This window comes from Arvicola amphibius, chromosome 2 (assembly GCF_903992535.2).
Source record: "Arvicola amphibius chromosome 2, mArvAmp1.2, whole genome shotgun sequence".
Lineage (NCBI taxonomy): Eukaryota > Metazoa > Chordata > Mammalia > Rodentia > Cricetidae > Arvicola > Arvicola amphibius.
This window is the reverse complement of record NC_052048.2, coordinates 61,054,401-61,077,223: the sequence shown is the minus strand read 5'-3', so window position 1 is coordinate 61,077,223 and position 22,823 is coordinate 61,054,401. Positions and strand designations below refer to the sequence as shown.

General features: G+C 43.7%; 1 protein-coding gene across 1 annotated transcript in view; it reads right to left on the bottom strand.

The window, feature by feature from the left end:
* Gmcl1 (germ cell-less 1, spermatogenesis associated) overlaps nucleotides 1–21,456 on the bottom strand; it is a 40,790-nt gene extending 19,334 nt beyond the window's left edge. The window contains exons 1-8 of the mRNA XM_038320253.1: nucleotides 21,038–21,456; nucleotides 12,162–12,285; nucleotides 10,069–10,165; nucleotides 8,466–8,563; nucleotides 5,902–6,014; nucleotides 5,319–5,384; nucleotides 2,709–2,793; nucleotides 428–518 (exon numbers count right to left, since the gene is read on the bottom strand). Coding sequence (XP_038176181.1) covers nucleotides 428–518; nucleotides 2,709–2,793; nucleotides 5,319–5,384; nucleotides 5,902–6,014; nucleotides 8,466–8,563; nucleotides 10,069–10,165; nucleotides 12,162–12,285; nucleotides 21,038–21,297 — 934 coding nt within the window. The 5' untranslated portion in view covers nucleotides 21,298–21,456. The remainder of the gene's footprint in view (nucleotides 1–427; nucleotides 519–2,708; nucleotides 2,794–5,318; nucleotides 5,385–5,901; nucleotides 6,015–8,465; nucleotides 8,564–10,068; nucleotides 10,166–12,161; nucleotides 12,286–21,037) is intronic.
* Between the last annotated feature and the right edge of the window lie 1,367 nt (nucleotides 21,457–22,823).

Below are 22,823 nucleotides of genomic sequence, written 5' to 3'. Positions count from 1 at the left end.
CTCTACAAGAGCAGTACACACTCAACTATCGAGCTGCGTCTCCAGCCCCAGGAAGCGCTGCTCACAACCAGAGCGGTGCACGTCACACAACACCTCTGCATCTACTCTCAGTCAGTGATGCACAGACGCAGGAAATAGGCCCATGAGGAATCACTGCCTGAGAGATGGGCATAGGTTACCAGAGGAAATCCAATGTGACCAAACAAACAAAAATAACCGGTGACAAACAGGAGAACAACAGCTCTGGGGTAGAACATGGTGACAGGCCAGGAGCCCTTCCTGCAGTGACTAAGAGACTGAAGCAGGAATCTGCTCAGCTGTTTTTCAGCTGTAAAACCAAGTCTGTGATCTAAAGCCAAGGCCTGATTTTAAGAAGTATCACTAAAAGAAAAAAAGGGGGGGCTCCTCAATAAAAATTTCAATATACCTTTTTTCCACTTTGAAAACCAGACATCGGTTTCTGTCAAAAGCTGCTTTAAAGACCCATTCCAGGAAGGCACCAGCTGAAGGAACATCCACTAGTTTGAAAAACAATAAGAAAATTATAAGACTTTTTCACTTTATGATCATATTTTCAAATTGTCCTATTTTTTTTTAAAAAAAAAACTTTTTTCAGATGAGGTTTCATGTATCCGAGGCTGGCCTTGAAATTCATATGTAGCTGAGGATAACTCTGAACAACCTGTGGAGTGCTGGGGTTACAGGCTAATATACTCAGTTTAAGACAGCAGTCCTGAACTTGTGGGTCACAACCCCTCTAGCAAACCTATCTCCAAAAATATATACATTACATTCATAACAGTAGTAAAATAACAGTTATGATGGCAATGGAAATAATGTTATGGTTGGCGGTCACTACAACATGAGAAACTATATTAAAGGGTTGCAGCATTAGGAAAGTTGAGAACCATTGCTTTAAGAGGTGCTGGGAATTGAACCCAAGGTTTCTACATGCCAGGCAAACACTCTACTAACTGAGCTACATCTCTACCCTAAGATAAAGGCTAAAATTTCCATTTTACAAGGAACTGCAAGAAAGTCTAACTACTAAAGCTTCAAGTCATCATGGCAGGAAATGGAGCTCCAATAATAAAAATTCAGTGTGTTCTAATAGTCGCAAGCACACCTTACTGAATCAAACACCGACAGTTCTAACATATATAAACACACTAATATATTCTAATCACTAATAGATCAATAACAATAAATATGATACAAGCCAGTAAGACTGAAAAATTAAAAAAGAGAAGATGGGAAGAGGAACTTCTGACTCCTTGATGCTGAGACAGCATGCAGGCAGTGAAGAATGTGGATTTCAATCTCCAATTGTCATGTACGAGCTGAATATATCCAAATTTCTCTGAGTTTACATTTCTTAATTTGCAACCAGAATGTCATGGAGTGTCTCCCTCCAGGCCACTAAAGAAATGTGTATTTCATGTTTATAAGCATGGTGTTGGCAGAGTGAGCACCCATCACTCCTGGCATCAAAGCAGCTATACCAACAGAACGGTTGCCAGTGCAGGTCACAGGTAAGTGTGACACCCCCCCTCCCCGATTTTTCAACAGCCTAAATGTTAAGTTTCCTTGAAGAAAACTAGCAACTGTAGTCTCACCCTGGCCACAGAAATGCTGTGACTTGGAAGGTTCTCACTGCAGGTTTCACAACTACGCCAAGTGCACACTACATTCTGCAGAGGGACAACGGACTACAGATGACACAGTGGGGCAAGAGCAGTGGCCTCGCATGCCTCTGAGTACAGATGCCACCCTCATCAACAGTCACAGTCAGAGCTGATTTTTTTTTTCAATTGTGAAACAAAATTAGACCTAAATCTGTCAAAAGGATGAAAAAAAGCTGGGTTTGGGCTCACACTGTAATCACAGCACATGCATAACTGTGGGTGCAGAATGAGGCCCTGCTTCCAGGAGAAAGAGCAAAACCAAGTATTGTGGTTTGTGGTGGTTTGAAAGAGAACAGTCCCTATAGGTTCATTTATTTAAATGCCTGGTCCCCAGCTGGTGGAGCAGTTTGAGAAGGATTAGGAGGTGTGTGGCTTTTTGAAAGTATGTCAGTGGAGGTGGGCTCTGACGTTTTAAAAGACCACTGAAGGCCCAATCTTTCTCTCTGTCTTTCTCTTGCTGATAATGATATAAACTCTAAGCTACTTCTCTAAGCACCATGCCTGCTTGCCTGCTGCCATGCTCCCTGCCATGATAATCATGGACTCACCCTTTGAAGCTGTAAGCAAGCCCCAACGCTTTATTTTATGTTGCCTTGGTAATGGTGTTTCTTCACAGCAATAGAACAGTAACTAAGACAGCCATGAACCCTAACTCCAAATAAAGACTTAGTTTTGGCACATGACCACTTGTTTGAGATGGCCTGGCGGACTGACTTAGGGTTTTCAACTGTGATGACAGAGAAATGCAACAAGGATCGCTTGCTTTCACATCAGGAGCGAACTGAGCAAACGACAGGAGTCACAATGCACTTAGTGAGCATTCTGAGCACATTCAAGGAGGGTGGGGTTAAGCTGTGGCGCTCAGCAGGTTGGGTATTTTCAGTTTATGATGATGGATTACCGAGACACAACCCACTGTAAACCAAGCAGCATGTGTAGTCCCACTGCCTATCTGAGCATGTGTTCCCAGCTTTTCACTGTGGTGCAATCTGAAGTAATATTCCTGTAGACAAACATTAGTACCTTTTTAAGAGCTGTATATACATCCATCTCCACTTGCATCACAAATAAGTTAGATGAACCAATGAGCTGTTTCATGACGTTTATACTGGAAAAGACAAAACACAGGAGTAAGCTTGTCTTCACACACAGCTGAAGGGTCCTGAGGAACTTTAAAAGATGTGTGTGTGTGTGTGTGTGTGTGTGTGTGTGTGTGTGAGAGAGAGAGAGAGAGAGAGAGAGAGAGAGAGAGAGAGAGAGAGAGACAGACAGACAGAGACAGAGAGAGATGTGTGGGTACAGGCACACACGTGTCCTGGTGTGCAAGCTGAGGTCAGAGAACAACTTAACAACTTTCAGGACTTGGTTCTCTCTTTCTACCACAGGATCAGGTCATGAGGCCTGTGTAGCAACTGCTGTTACCTGCTGAGCCATCTCACTGGCCCTAAACTTTTTCTCTGTCATATGAAATATGGAATTAAAAATGCCAGCAATCTTATCTGCATAAGACAGAGCACCTTGGCTAGCACTCCACCTCACACGAGTCTCTTAGTTTTGGCACTGCTTGTGAAGGACCTAGAGACCCTGCGTTTATAGTCACTGGCGCTGGAAAAGCACTGCAGAATCTGACCTAAGAGCAGCCTTGTCCTCCTCCCACCTCTCTATGTGAACATAAAAAACAAAAGACTGAAAATTCACTAAAAGAGCTACATCTTCAAAGTAATCTTTTCTCTTTTCCTGAAGCAGGAAACTTCTATACAGACTAGGCTGTTCTCAAACATGCCATCCTCCTGTCTCAGCCTTCACAGTGCTAAGATTATCAGCATGCCACCACATGCTATTCAAAATAACCTTTAACATCTGTGTCTCAAAGAACTTTTGGTCAGAAAAAACATTTAAGTCAGGCATGGCAGCTCGTGCCTATTCCAGCAGAGGCAGGAGGATCTCTCTGAGTTCAAGGGCTAACCTGATCAACATAGTGAGTTCCAGGACAGCCAGGGCTACACAATGAGACCTTGTCTTAAAAAACAAACAACATTTTTACTACTCTCCGAGTAAGATGAGGAGGTACAGTAGTTTAAATTTAGAATACAAATGTGATCATTGGCTGTTCACTCCATTTCCTTTTCTCTCCCTTTCCTTTAATGAGAAAAGCTTTTGGGGTTTTAAAACGACTCCTCTATGACACCTTTTAGACAAAGCTCAGTGAGATCTCTAGCTTCTCCTCCATCTCAAATGCCATGACACACAGATCCTTAACTGTATCCATTTTCATCAAAATGCCTCTAATCCCAGCATTCTTGGCAGAGCCAGGTGGATCTGTGAGTTCAAGGCTTGCCTGAACTCCAGGGCAGCCAAGGCTATATAATGAGATCCTGTCTCAAAAACAACCTTCCCTCCTAAAAAGCCAAAAAAGCAAAACAAAACACTTCATACCCATGACAGTTATACCCCAGAGCCTTCAAAAAAAAAAAATCATTTCCATCCAGAATTTTCCAGTCTCACTGATAAAGGAAAGCTGTGACAGTAAAAACACAGCACAATCGGACAGCATCGTTCACAGCCCTTAACATTAATATTCCAGGGACATCAAGAAGGAAGGAAGGGTGAATGGTAAATAGATACGTTTCAAAGGCCAGGCTAACTAGGAGTGTGATTTCATCAGGGTCAGTACACACTGAAGTCTATTCTGTGAGTGTGTGTGTGTGTGTGTGTGTGTGAGAGAGAGAGAGAGAGAGAGAGAGAGAGAGAGAGAGAGAGACAGAGACAGAGACAGAGAGAGAGAGAGACAGAGAGACAGAGAAGAGTTCATGACATGGAAATCATAGGATAAGTCTTAGGGACTGGTTCTCTCCTGTTACCTTGTGGATCTGGGGATAGAATTCAGGTCAATAGGCTTTTTTTTCTTAAGTCCCTCTAGCCTTTGAGTTATTTATTGTCCCATAAAAATTTTAAAATAGAGTCTGGAGAGGCGGCTCAGTAATTAGAGGGCTCACTGCTTCCCAGCACCCACACGAAGGCTCACAAACATCTACAATCTCAGTTCTAGTGGACCCTCCTCTTCTGGCCTCTAAGGACTCCTGGACAGACAAACTTGGCAAATAAACTTACACTAAAATAAATCTTTAAAAAACACCTACCCTCTAAAACATGTTTTGATTTATTTTTTTCAAACATCATGTTCTGTGATAAAAATTGTTGTCAAACTATCCCCTTTGAAGTTCTACAGGCTTGCAGAAGAGAGGTAGCACTTGGAAGTCGTTACAGTCTTGAGGAGTGGGATGTTTCTATTGCAATTGTTAAAACAATACATGAGCTTTTTATCACTTGCAGTGAGAGCTAGATGTGCAGCATTTGCTCAGTCTGTGCATACAGTCAGGGTGTCTTTCATTAAATTGTTCTGACTTTTTTCTTCTTTTTTGAGACGGGGTCTTATTATGTGGCTCTGGCTGTCCTGAAACTTGATTATGCAACCCAAGTTGCCCTCTAATTCAGAGATTAGCCTGCCTCTGCCTTCCAAGTGCTAGGATTAAAGGTGTGCACACTAGGCCTGGTTACAAAGACACCTGGAATGCCTGTGCAAATGGAAAGCGTCATGTAGGGAGTGCTGTCAAGTTACTTGGATCCAAATACCTGAGTTCTCTGAAAAGCTCCACACTCTGGTGAGTCATCAGGTTGTTCAGCAGCCACTCAAGGCACCTGAGGATAAAGTGTGCTCAGCTCTTTTATCTGAAACTCGTAGCTCACCAACATCTTATAGTTCACAGAAAAGATATTAATCATGCTAGGCCATGCTTAAAGTTTCTACCTCAGTGATCTGAAATTTAGTATAGCTTTTGTCAGTAGTTATTATGGGATATTCCCTTTATATTAGTATTATTTCTCATTAAGAAGTTAAATACCTTGTAAGACGTTACCTTCTATACAATTTGAAAATGAGTTGTGCAATTCTCAAGAGGCAAACTGTCCATATTTGTTAGTATCAAGTCTACGATGCCTACTCCCTAAGTAGTGGCCACAGCTGTACGAGCATATTTCAGCCCCGTCATGGCCAAGGGCAACTCAGAGCAACTTAATGCTCAGTCAAGAAGATAGGCTTTCAAAGTAACGAATTCTATCACTCTATTCTTTCCCCCATTAATTCTTTCTTATATTCTTGTAAAATTCCAAAACAACCAAATTCCCAGAAGTGGGACGGGAAAGGAAAGTGACTCACTTTTTCTTTACAGAGTCTAATCCATAGGTCCCTGCTGAGGTGTAATAGCCACACACAGTTTTCGCATTAATTGTTTCCTTCATTGTCTCACCACACTGCTGGATTAGACCATCCTGTAAATATAAACAAGCACTGCAAAGGCCATTCCACCTGGAAAACCAGCGCTCACAGGGGCTTTCACATATTACAAAGGAAAAACAAATCAAAATAGCGAGAAAGGAAGAACGGAAGGAAGGAAGAATGGAAGGAAGGACAAAAGGACAGAAGAAGGATGGAAGGAAGGACTGGAAGAAGGACGGAAGGAAGGATGGAAGGAAGGATCAAAGGAGAGAAGAAAGGATGGAAGGAAAGACAGGAGGAAGGACGGAAGGAAGAGTGGAAGGAAGGACAAAGGGACAGAAGAATGGCAAAAAGGACGGAAGGAGATTCATCAAGTGCAGCAAGCCTAAATGTTTTTCTAAGTTTAATAAAAATATTGAAAAAAGAATCTAGCAAGTACCCCCACTCAACACCTAGAACTGGGGATGAAATGGGCAGGGGAGGCACAGCGACAGGGAGATGCTGCGTGCCTGGTTTTCTATTTTCCATTAATACCCAAAAGAGGCCTCTAAAGTATATCATAGTATTAAATAACAAATTAATATTCTAATCTAAAAGATTCACATAGGTTTCAAAAAACACCTTCTATGTACAAAAAGAATATTGTCATTTTTCATTAGATTTCTGAAATATACTCATCATGCAACTATATTATTAAGTTAAGAGTTAGTAAGTTATAAAAATAAGGCAGAAAGCAGATTTAGAACAAATCCAAAAGGACTAAAGTCAGAAAATATATTCAAAATAAGTATTGGAAAGATGAAAATACTTGAAAAAATATCAACCAGGACAATAAACAAGCTAATAACTAGCACTTTAAATAGATCAGCAGGCCAAACCACATAAGTTTAAATTAAAGCACAAAATTGCCACATTGGTTTTTGAACTTACCTCAATTCTAGACCCTCCTTTTCCTAGCACCTTAACTTCACTGCCCCAGTAGACCTCCCCCCGAGCTCGACTTCTTCTTCTAGAGCCTTTTCCTCTCTGTGGTTATTACTGCTACCTTCATCTAGATGGCATCTGGACAACTGCGTACATTCGTGTCTCTAATGCACTCGCTTCCCTTCACATGTTATACTTGAAAGTCTTTTGTTGTTTTGGTGTGGGGCTGGGAAACAAACCCAAGACCCTGTGCATGCCAGGCAAGTGCTCCATCACAGAGTTGCACCCTCAGCCAACCTAAAGTAGAAACTGTCTTTCCCTGATTAAAATCTAGAAATCAAATGTGCTCACAGGTGAAGTTAAACTTAATGTACAAAGGAACCTTCATGTCCTGGTCTTGGTTTTTCTCTCCAATCTTTTTTATTTTTATTTATTTTTTGTTTTATTTCTTGAGATAGGATCTTACCATGTAACTCCGGCTGGTCTGTAAGTCACTATAGACCAGGCTGACCTTGACCTCAGAGATTTGCCTGCTTCTGCTTTCTGAGTGCTGGGATTAAAGATGTGCACTACCATTCCTGGATATTTTACATAGTTATTAATTTATGTTGTATGAATGGTGGAGCACACATTTCATGGCGTGCATGTAGTGATCGAAGGATAACCTGGGGAGTCAGCTCTCTCCTTCTACCCTATGTGTCCTGAGGGTGGGCTCCAACTGTCAGATTTGGTAGCAGGTACCTACATAGGCTCCATTGTCTTGCCAGTCTTCCAACTTTACTTAACTGATACTGGAATTCAAGACTCCTTAACTTCTCTAACTCTCCACCCTCTCACGTTTTAGGTCTTTCTGTTCCTGGTCCGAAATGCTGTTTTGTCCCCTTTTCACACAGTGCAAGATATGCACACATCAAACTCAATCTAGAAATACAGGGTCCTGTGAGGATATTAGGTTGAGCTGGCCCTTCCTGTCTTTACAAGTCCATGAGACCCCATGAGGCGTTTATGCTACACTCATAACACTGGGTAACTGGACCTCTGAGCTATGTATCCACCTCTCACCTGACCCTCATTGCACTGTGAGCTCCTTGAAGGCACACACAGATTGTCCATATTTAGGGACATTTTCATCCTCGTTGGCCCCCTTTACCAAGTCCCACACACTTCACAGTATACTCAATATACAGTCACTGATTGACACACATCATTTATATAGGATGATATCATAATTAGAAAGCTTAAATAACAGACTCAGCATTTCTTTGACTAAATTACTGATCACAAACCATCACTCAGCAGTGATGTCACCAATGGACAGAAGTCTGCAGAGGACATGGGCAAGTGAATGGTCCCAACTGGCGACACACCAAGGAGGTGTATCTACTCCACCTATTTCTCACAGAGATTAAAGCCCTCAATTTAACTAAACAGCTTTGGTCAAGTATTTCAATAATTTCTAACAAACGACGTATTTATACATTTTGTTTTAAAGACTGAAAAAGCAGAATTTCATTTCTGTTTAGAGGTGTGCACCAAGATAAACCAGGCACTGTGACACCACTGAGTGGTGGCATACTCACCAACTGCAGCATGCAAGCTGCAGCCAAGATGGCGACGACACGGCTGGGTTTTATTAAGACGTCATCTCGATACAGTGAGCCAAATGCAACCTGCAGTGCTGAAAGCAAAAGTGCACACATATATTGAAATGTTCCCTGCAAGTGTGAGGCTCCTGCGAAAGCAGCAAGGACATTAGTATGCACCTAGTGAAGCACCACTAGATGGTGCCATCACTACTGATGGTATTAACACATAACAGTGCTTGCTGCGGTGGACTCTGCCCATTCCTACCATACTCGTCTCTGTATAAATTAACATAGTCAGTGGTTAGGATTGAGGCCTGGAGCATAGTTGTGTCAGAACTGATGAGTGGATCAATCACTAAGTGTAGGTACACAGCCCATCACTCCATGATAGTATTTTCTTTAGGGGAGTAGGTAAGGAGCTCTGTAGCACAATTAATAAAAACCCAGAGACAGATATTGGGGTTTAACCTGAAAGTCAGAAAAACAAAACAACCAGCCACTGGTTCTTATCTCTACCTCAGTCTGAAATGGCGGTCCTGCCTCCAGGAATCTCAGAATGAGACTGAGCTGAGACCTGTCTCCTCCCATTTTATATTCCTCTCTAGGGCTGGAATTAAAGGTGTGCACCACTACCACCCAGTTTCTACGGCAGCTAGTGTGGCTATGGGGATTAAAGATGTGTGTCACTACTGCCTGGTCTGCAAGGCAGACCAGGGAGGCTGTTTTACTCTCTGATCTCCAGGCAAGCTTCATTTATTAAAATACAAATGAACTATCACTTCAGAGCCCACTCACTATATATATAGCTCAGGCTGGTCTCCAATTCACAGCAATCCTCCTGCTTGACCCTCCTCAGTGCCTGTATTACAGATCCATGGTACCAGGCCACCAAGGTGTCAGTTTAACTCCTGGCCATGTCTGTGCCACTCAAGCCCAGCTCCTCACGGCTAAGACTGCTCCCCTTCCGGTGCTTCTCTCATCAGTGCTCCTCAGTTTGCTTTGTGAATGCCTTAAGCTTCTTTGCCTATGGAGCAGGTCCTGGGCTTCTCCACTTGACCTATCAAATGAGATGAGCAGAAGCAGGATAGGGACAGGAGAAGACGATCTGCATGAGGCTCACTGAGATGCTTTCACAGCCCTTACCTCCTTCCTAGCCTTGCTTCTGCAGCCACAGATCCTCCAAGCTTGGACACAGGCTGCTAAATGATTCATATGCTTATTGCTCCACAAAAGATCCTTATACACCATTTATTTTTATTTTTTGGTGTTAGAGATCAAACCCTGTACAGGATAGGAAAGTACTCTAACCCTAACTATACTCCCAACTCTCAATACATCCTTTAAAAAGTAGTCCCACCTTCTATTCCCTCTCCTGCATCCTTCACATCCACAGACACGTGGGCAGATTGACTGGACTCCGGTGACAAATAGAGACAGGAAGGACAAAACAAACTATGGAGTGAATTAATTGGAAATCTTCCCTTTCAGCAGATAACACAACTTCCCCCTAGCCTATAAGGCTAGGATATTTTTCATCAAGAAATAGTAAGGCTACATTTTTATGATTTTTATACACTAATAATTATGGAGCACATACCTTCTATATCAATGTTCTGGTCAGGAATCTCCAGTTCAATAGTATTCATGCTGGATTCTTTCCAAGAACCGCTGAACATACTAGAAAAGTAGCCAGACTAGAAAAATAAGTCAGTGATTAGCTAGTACATTTGTCATTAGCTAGTATTTTTCTCATTTTTAACTCCAAGCAGCTACCTAATCAAAACTAATCTAACATACCACTTCAAGAGAAAAAGAGCATCAAAACATCTACAGGAGAAAACAAATTAAAATACAGTCATTATGGGGTAGAGTGAACTAACAACATGTTCATCCTGACATTGTTGCCAAACTAAACCAGATTCTTAACTACTGTCAGAGTCCTAAACCTGCATCACCATGGAACTGGGCAGCTTCTCACCGGTCAGCATACCACAGATTTCTCACAAGCAACAGCACACACAGTGGGTATATGATTCTGTATTCAGGAGAGCTGAGGAAACAAGGCCTCCTCAAACTACTAACTTCTCCCTGTGGTCTCACAGCGATTAAGGATCCAGAGTACTCCCAGATCGGATCAGAAAGAATGTATCCCAAAGAATTCCAAGACCCACTTTTAGTTTTATGTGACCACAACTGTTTCTGAATTCTGACATGGGTAAAGTCTACCGTTACCTACTGGATCTATTCCTCATAATTAGCACTGTAGTTCTTTAGACCAGATGAAATATTAACTAATTAAAAGTTCCATTCCACATCAAAATATATAAATAATTGAAATAGAGGAAAATAGGCCATTCCTCAGCATCTGTGCTCATTTGTTTGCTTCTGTGGCTCCAGGACGGTCAACAGTGAATCACGTTCTAGTGCCTCAGCTCTGCTCTGACCTGTGCATGGGCTCATACTCTTTAAATCCCCCACAGGTCACTTGTCATGCCTAGTATAGTGTAAAAGTGATACACACACACACACACACACACACACACACTGTTTTTTAGGGGGTGATGACAAAAGCTTTACATGTTCAGTATGGATGCAACTGTCTTTTTTCCGAATATTAGTAACAGAGTTGTTACATCTGAGGCCAGCTGTTCACTATGGCCCATAACAAGGACATAGACGATGGTTTCTGTCTGAAGGTGCTGCATGAATCATGAGACCTGAATGATAACTAATCTGGTTTCACAGAAGCCACCTCACCTTTAGGTCAGTAAGAGACCTAAAGGGATTCAAAAGACAGATATAGTAAAGATTGGTATTTTGATGTATACCCTGATTATATTCTTTGGGATTTTAAAAGGATCTCGTCTTTCCTTCCTTTCTTAAAATATTCTGAACTATATTCTTCAAAACAAAGTAAACTTGTTCAAAAATAAATTTTAAAAGTTTTGATTAAAGTCGGGTGGTGGTGGCTCATGCCTTTAATCCTAGCACTTGGAAGGCAGTCTGTGAGTTCAAGGCCAGCCTGGTCTACAGATCGAGTTCCAGGACAGCCAGGGTTGTTACACAGAGAAACCCTGCCTCAAAAAACAGCACATCAGATAAATGACATCACCACTTACAGATTCTGTTTTAACACCACTGGATTTTCTAGTAAGCATTAACTTCCCATTCACTTTCTATAAAGAGCAACATTTCAGAGAAATGTATTCTAATTGTTATAAAATAAATTTAATAACCTTAACCTGAATGTTATAGATTTTCTCCCCAATTCTTCCATTTTTCAGCAAAAGGCACTAAAACAAATTTATTTTTAAAAGATTTGTTTATTTATTATATATACAGTGTTCTGCCTCTATCTACGCTTGCATACTAGAAGAGGGCACAAGATCTCATTGTAGATGGTTGTGAGCAGTCGTGCGGGTGCTAGGAATCTAACTCAGGACCTCTGGAAGAGCACTCACTTCTCTTAACCTCTGAGCCGTCTCTCCAGCCCTAAAACAAACTTCTTGACAACAAAGAGGCAACAGTCAGCTTTCACATGCAGGGCCCGCCATCTTTCTTTCCAGCAGATACTTCACTAGGGGAGAGCTCACTATGAAACTCAACCAAACAGCAGAGCACACCCCAGAGAGCCCAAGCTTCTCCAGGCAGCTCCCCAGTGCCTGATGTTTTCACCAGGGAAATACTCACTTGACATAAATAAATTTTGTGTAAGCTCCATTCTTCACCTAGAGCACAGATCTTAATGTCACTGTTCTCCCCATTCAAAAACAATGTTTGATAGATGTACTTAGATGTGCTCTTTAGTTTTTTCCTGTTAAGAAAACACAAAAATTTATAAGCAAGCAGCTCAAAGGTAGACCACTAGCATCACTAGGCCCTGTCCAATACCAGCACATCAAAACAGGCAACATTTCACTCATTTCCATACACCGTTAAGTCTCCTTTCGTCCCACTTACCCGCAGTGTGAACGAGGAGGAAGAGGCATATCAACAAAGGCTTCAACAGAGGCTACAATGGGTGCTCTTACTAGCAGCAGACAGGCAAAGCAGGAGAGAGATATCTCCAGCTATTCTTTATAAATTGTTGGTTCTAAACCAATTTAAGCTATTTGCTCAATAAACAAAGGCAGGTGAGCAATCACACTTTGCTTATTTCCTTGTTTAGAAACCAGTGCTATAAGCCAGGCGCCAGGGGTGCCTGCCTTTAATCCCAGCACTCAAGGAGGCAGAAGAAAGCAGATCTCTGTGACTTTGAGGCCAGCCTGGTCTACAGAGTGAGTTTCAGGATAGCAAGGGCCACATAGAGAAAACCTGTCTTGAAAAACAAAACAAACCAAACAAGCAAAGGAACTAGTGCTATGGAAGATTCCATACTGCTGCTGCAGTAACTGTTGCTTAACTAGAATCCAGTTGGTAGGGTGCTTGCCTTGAATGTATAATGCCCTGGTTCAATCCTCAGCAACACACACACAAAAAAAGAAAAGAAAAAAGAAAAAAAATACATTCAAGCTTATTTCAGCTCCAAACTAAACTAATTAAAACTAATTTTAAACTCACAATTTTCCCCACTAGACAAATAAATGGTTTGCAACCCTAGGTCAAAGCTTTTCAAAACTATGCTCAAAGGATAAGCATATTAGGGGCCACTAGTAAGGGCAGGGCCATAAAATATGGACACCCTGTAACCCCACTCAGAGCACCACCGACTGTATCTGCAAATATATTAGACTCTGCACAAGACTTATTTTAGTAGAACTGAGTTTTAAAAGCTTGGCAACCACAGTGTTGCAGACACAGCTCAGTTGGTAGAGTGCTTGCACAGCATGCACAAGGCCTTTGGGTTCAATCCCCACCACTGTATACACCAGATATAATGGACCAAGTCTGTACTCCCAGCATTGGGGAGGTATAGGAAAAACAACAGGAGTTCAAGGCCACATTTTGGTCAATAGTGAGTTCAAGGCTAGACTACATGGAATCCCTGCTCAAAAAAAAAAAAAAGTTTGCAATCTCTGCTCCAGATGATCCAGTAAGTAAGAGAATGGGGGCCAACAGGGAGTGACCCAGTTTTAAAATACATAATTTTAAAAGATGTTATTTATTTACATATGTGTCTGTGCATCTGTATAAAAGCATGCACATGTGTAGGTGCACATGCCTGTGAAATGAAGAGGTCACAGGAAGGCGGTACAAGTCCTTCTTTATCACTCTCCCTGCTTTTATGTTTGTTTGTTTTTTGAGACAGGGTTTTCCTGTGTCGTCCTGGCTGTCCTAGAACTCGCTCTGTAGCCCAGGCTGGCCTCCTACTTGGGGATGCACCTGCCTCTGCCTCCTGAGTGCTGGGATTAAAGGTGTGCACCACTACTGCCCAGCTCTACCTGTTCCTTTAAGGCAGGTTCTCTCCCTGAACCTGGAGCTTATATTTTCTGATAAATTGAAAAATAGAAAGCCCCCAAGATCCTCCAGTCCATGTCTCCCTCCTGCCTTCCCCCAGAGCTGGGGTTGCAGGTATGCACAGCAAAGATGGTTTGTTACATGGGTGCTGGGTTCATATGTGAACTCCAATTCTCACGATAATGAAGCAAATGCTCTTAACTGCTGAGCCATCTCCAACCCAAGCCAACCTATCCTAAAATTTCTGATGACTTCTGGTAGCTTTCCTAGTAGTTTAAATTTTTTTAAATCTCTGGGCCTGACAGATAGCTCTGTGGTTAAGAGCACTGGACCATGTTTGATTTCCAGCGACAACATGGCTGTTCCCAATAGTCTGTTAACTCCAGTCCCAGGGGATCTGGTGACCTCTTCTGGTCTCTGAAGGTACTACTGCACGCGCAAGGTTCCTGCAAAGCACCCATACATATAAAGATAACCACCACCACAATAGAAACCAAATAATCACTGAGTGTGGTAGTTCTAATTGTTAACTTGATACAATCTAGATCCACCCGAGAATAAAATCTCAAGGACAGATTTGTCTGAGGGTTATCTTAATTAAGGTGGGAAGACCAACATTTTGGGTGGTACCATTCCCTAAAAAGATTTCTAAACTGGGTAAGCATGGAGGAAGCAGAAAATGCATTGTGTTAATTCACTGTTCTTTGCTCTTGACTCTGCATACAATGTGCCAGCTGCTTCCAGTTCCTGCCACCTTGATTGCCCTGCAATGACAGACTGTAAGCTGGAATTGTCAGCTAAATAAATTTCTTCCCCAAACTGTTTTGTCAGGGTGTTTTAGCACAACAACAGGAAAATAACTGGGTGTGGTGGTGCATACCCATAACCTAGTGCTCCTAAGTCAGCAAGGTCAAGAGTTCAAAGTCAGTCTTGACTAAACAGCAAGTCTGAATGAGACCCTGTCATGAAACAAAACAAGAGGAAACCACTGCTTCACCTGTGTCTGGAATCAGCATTGCATTAACAGGGTTCTCTAGATAAAGCACACACACACACACACACACACACACACACACACACACACACACACACTTATAAGGGTGATTTATCAGAACAGTTTTTAGGCTGTGGTCCAGCTAATCTACCAACAGAAGGTCCAAAAATTCAGTAGTGGTTCAGCTCATGAGGCTGCCGAGAAGGTGTGGCCCAGATGGAAGACTTATAGCTCTATCATACTACCTCAAAAGATCAAGATTAAAAGTGAGTCTTCCCACTTCAAATGATTTAATTAAGAAAAAAACACCTCACAGGTGTACCCAGCCCCTTAGGTTTTAGTTAATTCGAGGTGTAGTTGACAACTAAGAATAGTCTTTCAATATCAATTAAGCAATCACAAAAATGCCCCATATGCTTCAAGAAATGTTCCAATTCAGACTCCCTCACATAACACTAGGATGTCAAGTTGACAGCTGAAACTAAGTAGAAACATAAAAGTCAAGGAAAAGAGTGAGCAAGAATCCCAAAGGAAACTCACAACACAGGGAAACAGGCATTTTAAAAATATATATTCATATGCCTGTAATTCTCAAATGACTGTGCTTATAAAGTGATAATGGGTGCAATAGCAGAGAATTGCTCAGAACAAGAAAGAGATATTTAAAGACAAGCACGTGAGTCTGGATTGTCAGGGTTCACCAATACCACGCTGACAAAAGACTCACAATTAGAAGCATTCATTATATTCGAAAATACCAAAGAAAATACTTTCAAAAGTTCAGAGGAGAAAAAATATGGTCAACTAAAAAGAAAACAATTAGACTAGGGTCAAATCTTCATCTATGCTTAGGTCAGAAGGCAAAGACAGTATCATATCATCAAAGGCTCTGTGGGTAAAGATACCTGTTGTCAAGTCTAAGGACTCAAGTTTGATGCCTGGAACCTTCATGTGAAATAGGAGAGTCAATTTCCCGTCCTCTGACCTCTACACAGGAATGTGTACGCACATGTACACACACACCAAATAAAAATACAGTAATTGTTTCAGCCAGGCTGTGGTGGCACACACCTTTAATCGTAGCACTTGCGAGGCAGAAGCAGGCGGATCTCTGCTGAGTTTGAGGCCCGCCTGATCTACAGAGCAAGTTACAGGACAGGATCCAAAGCTACACAGAGAAACCCTGTCTTGAAAAACAAACAAACAAACAAACAAACAAACAAAACAAAAAACTCTCAACAACAACAACAACAAAAAAAAACCAATTTTTTTTTTGTTTGTTTTTCGAGACAGGGTTTCTCTGCGGCTTTAGAGCCTGACCTGGAGCTAGCTCTTGTAGACCAGGCTGGTCTCGAACTCACAGAGATCCACCTGCCTCTGCCTCCCGAGTGCCGGGATTAAAGGTGTGCGCCACCACCGCCCGGCTCAATATTTTTTTTTTTTAAAAGAAGACTTCTGCACCTAAGGTTCAGGGATCACAGGGGGAAGAAATACTGTAAAAGCCAGAGGAACAGGAAATTTGCTGAGAGATTTTTGTGTCCTAGAAATATCAGAGAAGCTTCAAAGATAGACACTTCACCAATATAGCTGCCTAAACAAGACCTGAAAAGGATGATACCAACAGACACACTAACCTGGAAGAGGGACCTGTCATTGAACCTCACTCTAGATGAAGAGCTACAGGAAACTAGGGAATGCTGAGAGCTGGAGAAATACTGTCTTCCCCAGGAAGGGCCCTTGAATTGATTATCGAATACTAGTGGTCAGCCCCCAAATCACACTCATAAAAGCAACACTATACAGACTCAACAGGCTGCATTATATATTTAGAGAGGATAGAGGTCATGTATTTGAGAGAGAGCAAGAGTAGGTGGATACAGGGGAAAGGTTAAAGGGAAGAAGGAAAATGATGTAATTATATTTTAATTTCAAAAATAAAAGCTATAAAAAGAGTACATATTTAAAGATATGTAAAGTCATATAAAGTGCCTTCTCCACTCTTTCATGAGAAGATATCTGAAGATGTAGTTCACTGAAATGACAAAGCTGGGGGGGGGAGGTGTGCACTTCTTTAATCACTTGGGAGGTAGAGAAGCGCAGACATCTGTGAGTTCAAGGCCAGCCTGGTCTACAAAGCGAGTTTCAGGACAGACTCCAAAGCTATGGAGAAACCCTGTCTTAAAAAACAAAACTAAAAAAAAAAAAAAAGAAAGGAAAAGAAAAGAAAGGGGGAGAAGCTACTGAACTACTGAAAACCCCCCAGTTATAATAATTAGAAGCAGGCAGACTCAGACTGGAGGAAAGGATAGGTCCTTGTAGGTGGTCTAGGGTTCAAAGATGGGTTCCATGCAAGGGTACCTCAAAAGAGTGAGAAAAATCTCAAAATACAATAAAAGGATATTATTATTTTATGCAGCGAGAAACTCTAGGACAACAAGAAACTTTTAAAAGGGGGCCAGGCCAGGCATGGTGACACTGACTTCAACCCCAGGATCAGGCAGGGGATAGTGGTAGTAAGATCTCTGTGACTCCCAGGCCAGCCAGAGCTACACAATGAGACATTGAAGTGGGTGGGAGTGGGGTGAGATGGCTCAGCAGGTAAAGGCCTTGCCGACCAGACTTGAAGACTGGACTTCGAGCCCTAAAATCCACATTGTGAAAGGAGAAAACAGACCCCTCAAGCTGTCTTCTGATCTCTGTACATGTACCGTTGCAATGCCTTCCTCAAACAAAAATAAATGTAGATATTTATATAAATATATTTATGTAAATAAAATACAAACAGAATCAGCCCAGCTGGAAGCAAAGTAAGAAAAGACCCCAGAGGCTAGGAATGTAGCTCATAGGACAGAGTGCTTGCCTACCATCCATGAAGTCTGGGCTCAATCCCAACTTGGATCAGTGACACTGTATTCCAAAAGGTGAAAGTTTAGTCTAGCCATGAGGTTAGCAAATGCTTCCCCTGACATAGGCCTGACATAGGCTGCTCTGTAAGCCTTGTCCTCAGCCTGCTATCAGTGACTGACTTTTACACAGTCAGAATACACACTGCTCACTAGATTTCTATTTTTTTTTTTTTTTACAAATAACCCGTGAATATGATGCAGAAAACCTGCTGCAGAACAGTGTGAACGTTAGCACTGTGTTCATGTAAAGACAGGCAGTTAGCAGAAGGGCTAGGTGAGGGTGGGCACCGAAGCTGACACTTCTCACAGGCAGGTTTGTTGAGGTGGGCAAGCACAACGGACAACCTGACAAGGAATCAGAATCAGCAACCCAAATTACAGAGCCAAGAATTTTCTTACACCTTCAGCTCTGCAGCCAGACATCCATTAGACACACACACACTCTGAATTCTGACATGCTTTCTTTTCTTTCTTTTTGAAACAGGGTCTCACAACATAACCTAGGTTGTCCTTGAACCTTGAGTCTCCTGTCCCAGCCTCCTGAGTGCTGAGATTATAGGTATGTGTCCTGCACTTTTTTAAAAAAAGATCTTTTCTTCTTATATTTTGTCTTTAATAGTTAATTTCCCATTCTTTGTTAGTAAGATTTATATTAAAATTTTCCTTTTTCAGATCAATTTCTCTTCTTTAAAATGTGCTCTGTCATATATTTCAACAATTACATTAAACATACATGGTCTACAAACTAATCAAAAGGCATAGACTGTCTTACTAGATTTTTTTAAAAAAGCAAGATTCAATTATATACATACCTACCTTAAATATATATACACAAACAGGGGCTGGGCAGTTACTCAGACAAGAAAGTGCTTTTCAAGCACAAAGACCTGAGTTGAATAGGGGGTAAGCAGGGATGGGGGTGAGGGTGGGGGTGAAGATAACAATCCAAGTGGAATTACCAGCATCTGTAATCCTAATGGGGTAGGAGGAAACAGGCAGATCCTTGGACCTTGCTGGCTGGCTAGATTAGCAATCAATGACCCTCCACTTTAGTAAAGTGACCCTGCCTCAAAAAGGTAAGGTGGAGAGCAATATTGAAAGACCCAATGTTGACCTCTGGCCTACATATGCAGGCACATCTGTGTATGCATTCGCGAAAAGATGCTGCCGGGAAATAGTTTGTCAGTAGAGTTTACCTAGAATGGATAAGGCACTGGGTCATGGGAGGGGATGTCTGATGGGGTGGTTGGTTGATGGGATGTGGGATATAGGTCAGAAAAGGATGGAGCAGGTACACCAATTACCAAAAGGAAGTAGGCGTGGCTAAGTCCCTAAGGCTAAATAAAGGACGCACATCTTATGACATAAGGGTCAGTTCATCAAAGAGTTCTAATACTGAGTGCACAAAAGGCAGGCACTGTGGGCCTGGAGAGGTGACTCAGGAGTGCTCTTATTCAGGATCCAAGTACAATTCCCAGCATCCATATTAGGGGCTCACAACATCCCTGTAACTCTAGTCCCAGGGAATCCACCACCCTGGACACCTGGACTCTGCAGGAATGTACACAAACCCACATACAGACATACACATAAGTAAAAATAAATTTAAAAAATTCCAGGTACCTCATTTGTGCTCATTCTTAGGTCTGGATACTTGAGCGCTCTCAACACTCCCCAGCCCCTTCTTCCTCTCCCTTCTCTCCAGGGTCACCATATGCAGCCCAGGAAGGTCTTGAGCTCACTCTGTGGCCCAGGCTGACCTCCAACTGAAGATCCTCCTGTCTCAGCCACCAGAGTGTACATATGACAGGTGTGTGCCACTTTGCGGGGCTAAGTCTGCGCAACTGTATGAGGTGGAAATAGTATTTCCATTTTTCTGTGCACCCACCTTGTGAATACATTCACACATAAGCCCTAACGACAGGGTTTTGTAGCAATCTGGTTTTTACCTATGCTACTTATATGTTAGCTCTGCCACTGAGCCACATCTCCAGCACCTAGACTTTTTTGTCAACTAAAATGCAATGCATGTGTAGCAAAATACTGAGCATATAAGTTTTTTAAAAATTCATTAAAAATTACATATGTGTGATTCTAACAATGACCTTAAAAGAGAAAAAAGAGCAAATATATTCCTTATATGAAAATACATTCTGGTGTAAGCCACATTTACTTCACAAGCAATTTTTTTTCAATTCTTCCCTCAAAAATCTTAGGCAACCTACACAGATCAGAGCCTACCTCAAGAAGCCGACTCTGACAAGCCTTTATTCTTAATTTGGGGGAACGCACAGTACTGCCAGTCTTCACATGTGCAATCACTGGTCCGTCAAGTGGACACAGAGAAGTGTCCACGCCAGGCAAGTTTTCCTGTGGCTACCCACTCAGAAAGCAAAGGCCCACTAGGGATGTTCGCAGATGCTCTGGCTAGTTCTTGCAGTCCCAGGTTGAGGCTCTGACATTCAGGAAGATTCTGGGTAAAGTGCACAACCCTAGGCTCTTCAGCTCCCGCACTGACCCCAGGTCTGTCTGCAAATGCCCACATCCGGGACTGACCTCAAGTCTGTCTGTAAACGCCCAGGTCCCGCACTGGCCCTACGTCTGTCTGCAAACGTACACCTGCCGCGCTGACCCCAAGTCTGTCTGCAGACGTCCAGCTCCCGCACTGACCCCAAGTCTGTTGTAAACGTCCACCTCCCGCACTGAACCCAGGACTGTCTGCAGGCATCCACCTCCCGCACTGACCACAGGTCTGTCTGCAAACGTCCAGCTCCCGCACTGACCCCAGGTCTGTCTGCAGACGTCCACCTCCCGCACTGACCCCAGGTATGTGTGCAAACGTCCGCCTCCCGCGGACTGACCCCAAGTCTGTCTGCAGACGTCCACCTCCCGCACTGACCCCAAGTCTGTTGTAAACGTCCACCTCCTGCACTGACCCCAGGTCTGTCTGCAGACGTCCACCTCCCCGCACTGACCCCAGGTCTGTCTGCAGACGTTCAGCTCCCGCACTGATCCCACGTCTGTCTGCAAACGTCCGCCTCCCGCGGACTGACCCCAGGTCTGTCTGCAAACGTCCGATTCCCGCGGATTGACCCCAGTTCTGTCTGCAGACGTCCAGCTCCTGCACTAACCCCAGTTTGCCCAGCACGCGCCGGCTCCCGCACTGATCTCAGGTCTGCCCCGCACGAGCTCAGCTCCCACACCGACCATTCCCGCGCGGCCGCCCCGCACTCTCCCGTCAAGGGCACCGGCTGCCGGTAGCTCGGTACCTGCGCGGCGTGTTTAGCAGCCGCTGCTGCTCGTCGCCCTCGTCCTCGTCCTCGTCCTCGTCTGTCTCGGAGTCGGGGTGGCAGTAGCAGAATGCGCCGCTGCTGCGCTTGCGCTTGCGGCCGCCCGGACAGTAGCAGAAGCCCTGGGCCGCATCCTCGCCCGCGTCTGGCCAGCGGGACGCGCCCCCAGAACCGGACGCGGGTTCGGGCTGCTCAGCGCGCCCCGCGGGCCGCAGCACCCGGCTGCTCAGCGCGCCCATGGCTCCAGCGCCTAGGGAGCGCCGAGGGGCCGCCTCGCCATGCCTGACGCCCCACCGCCTATTCGGCAGCCGCCTCGCGCACAGCCCCAACCGTCGCCGAGAACGCAGTCATCATCTCCATCCTCCGCCCCGCCCGCCGCGCCACAGCCGCCGGCTCCTCAAGACCTCGCCCCCTGGTTCTCGCAACAAAGCGCGCGCCGCAGAGCGCATGCGTGCGGCGAGCCCCCGGAAGGGGTGGGACCTGCTCGGCAAGGTCGCGCATGCGTGAGCGTCGGACACGCCCCCGCCGAGCTCAGCCCGGGTGAGGACAAACCTTCAGTGCTTCCGGCGTTAACGTAGGGGCGTGGGCGCTGGGTGCTTGTGCACTACAGGTTTGGGGACCCCTGTCGTTGATTCTTCCCGCGAGCTTCCTCGAGCCCGGGGTCTTCTCCAGCACTGTGAAGTCAGTGTGTGGACGGACATGTCATTATGGCCTTTGCTTCCCCTTCTGGTCTCTGGGACCCTACTGTCCTGGCTAGACGGCCTTTACCCCGCGTTGTTGAGAGGTGTCAATCGGGAACCACAACCAGCCTCCAGTTCCTGGCTTCTTTCTTCTGCCTTGTTTCGATTTGGTTATTTTATTGTGTCAGGGTCTTGTATTACATGCTGACCTTCGACTCTATAGAATGATCTTGAACTTCTGATCTCCTGTGTCCACTTCTCGAATGCTGGGATTTTCAGCACGTGCAACATCGGCAGCCTATTTAATTGCTGGGTATCCGACCCAGAGTTTTGTGAATGCTAAGCACTACCAATTCAGCTACATCGATTTTCTTTCTTTTTCCTTTTTTAAGGAAGAGTCTTTTTTAAGGAAGGCTGGCCTGGAACTCTAGCCCGTAAGTGCTGGGAGTTGAGGCACGAGCTACCATGCCGGCCTTCTATACTTTCCAAAGTAAAATGTTAATAATGAAATGTTTCAAATAGAGCAATACAAATACTTGCGGACCCACTATGGGCTTGGACTTTTATCACACTTAACTTTGATTCGCTCTCCTTCCCCCTTCAGCTTGATTGAGATATAATGGATAATGATAAGAAAATGAGAAGCCCCCTTGTGTACCCCCCTCTGCTTACATCCTCGCCTCTCCATGCTTTTTCTGTGCATGTCTTTACACGACACTCAGACGCTCTTTTCTGCAGCACATTCAGACATGTAATTTAAATGGAATCAGACTTTCCCAAACCTATGATTCAGAACCTTTCTCCTCTCTTAAAACTATACTTTGGATTAAATCTTTAGCTATGTTCACCACTCATGGTAAGACCCATGATTTTCCTACTTCCTCGCCGAGGGGCTTCAGTTATTTCGTCTTTGACTCTCCTTTAGAACAGACATGAACATTATTCATAAAAGCTTCATCAAGCAGATCCCTGGAAACAGATTTTCCGGGAAATTTTCAACTCTCTGAGCTCTTGCCAAATTCTTCCCAGAACTGACTGCATCAATGCGCCATCTGCACTCCTTTTCGGCTGTGCGCGTACTTTGC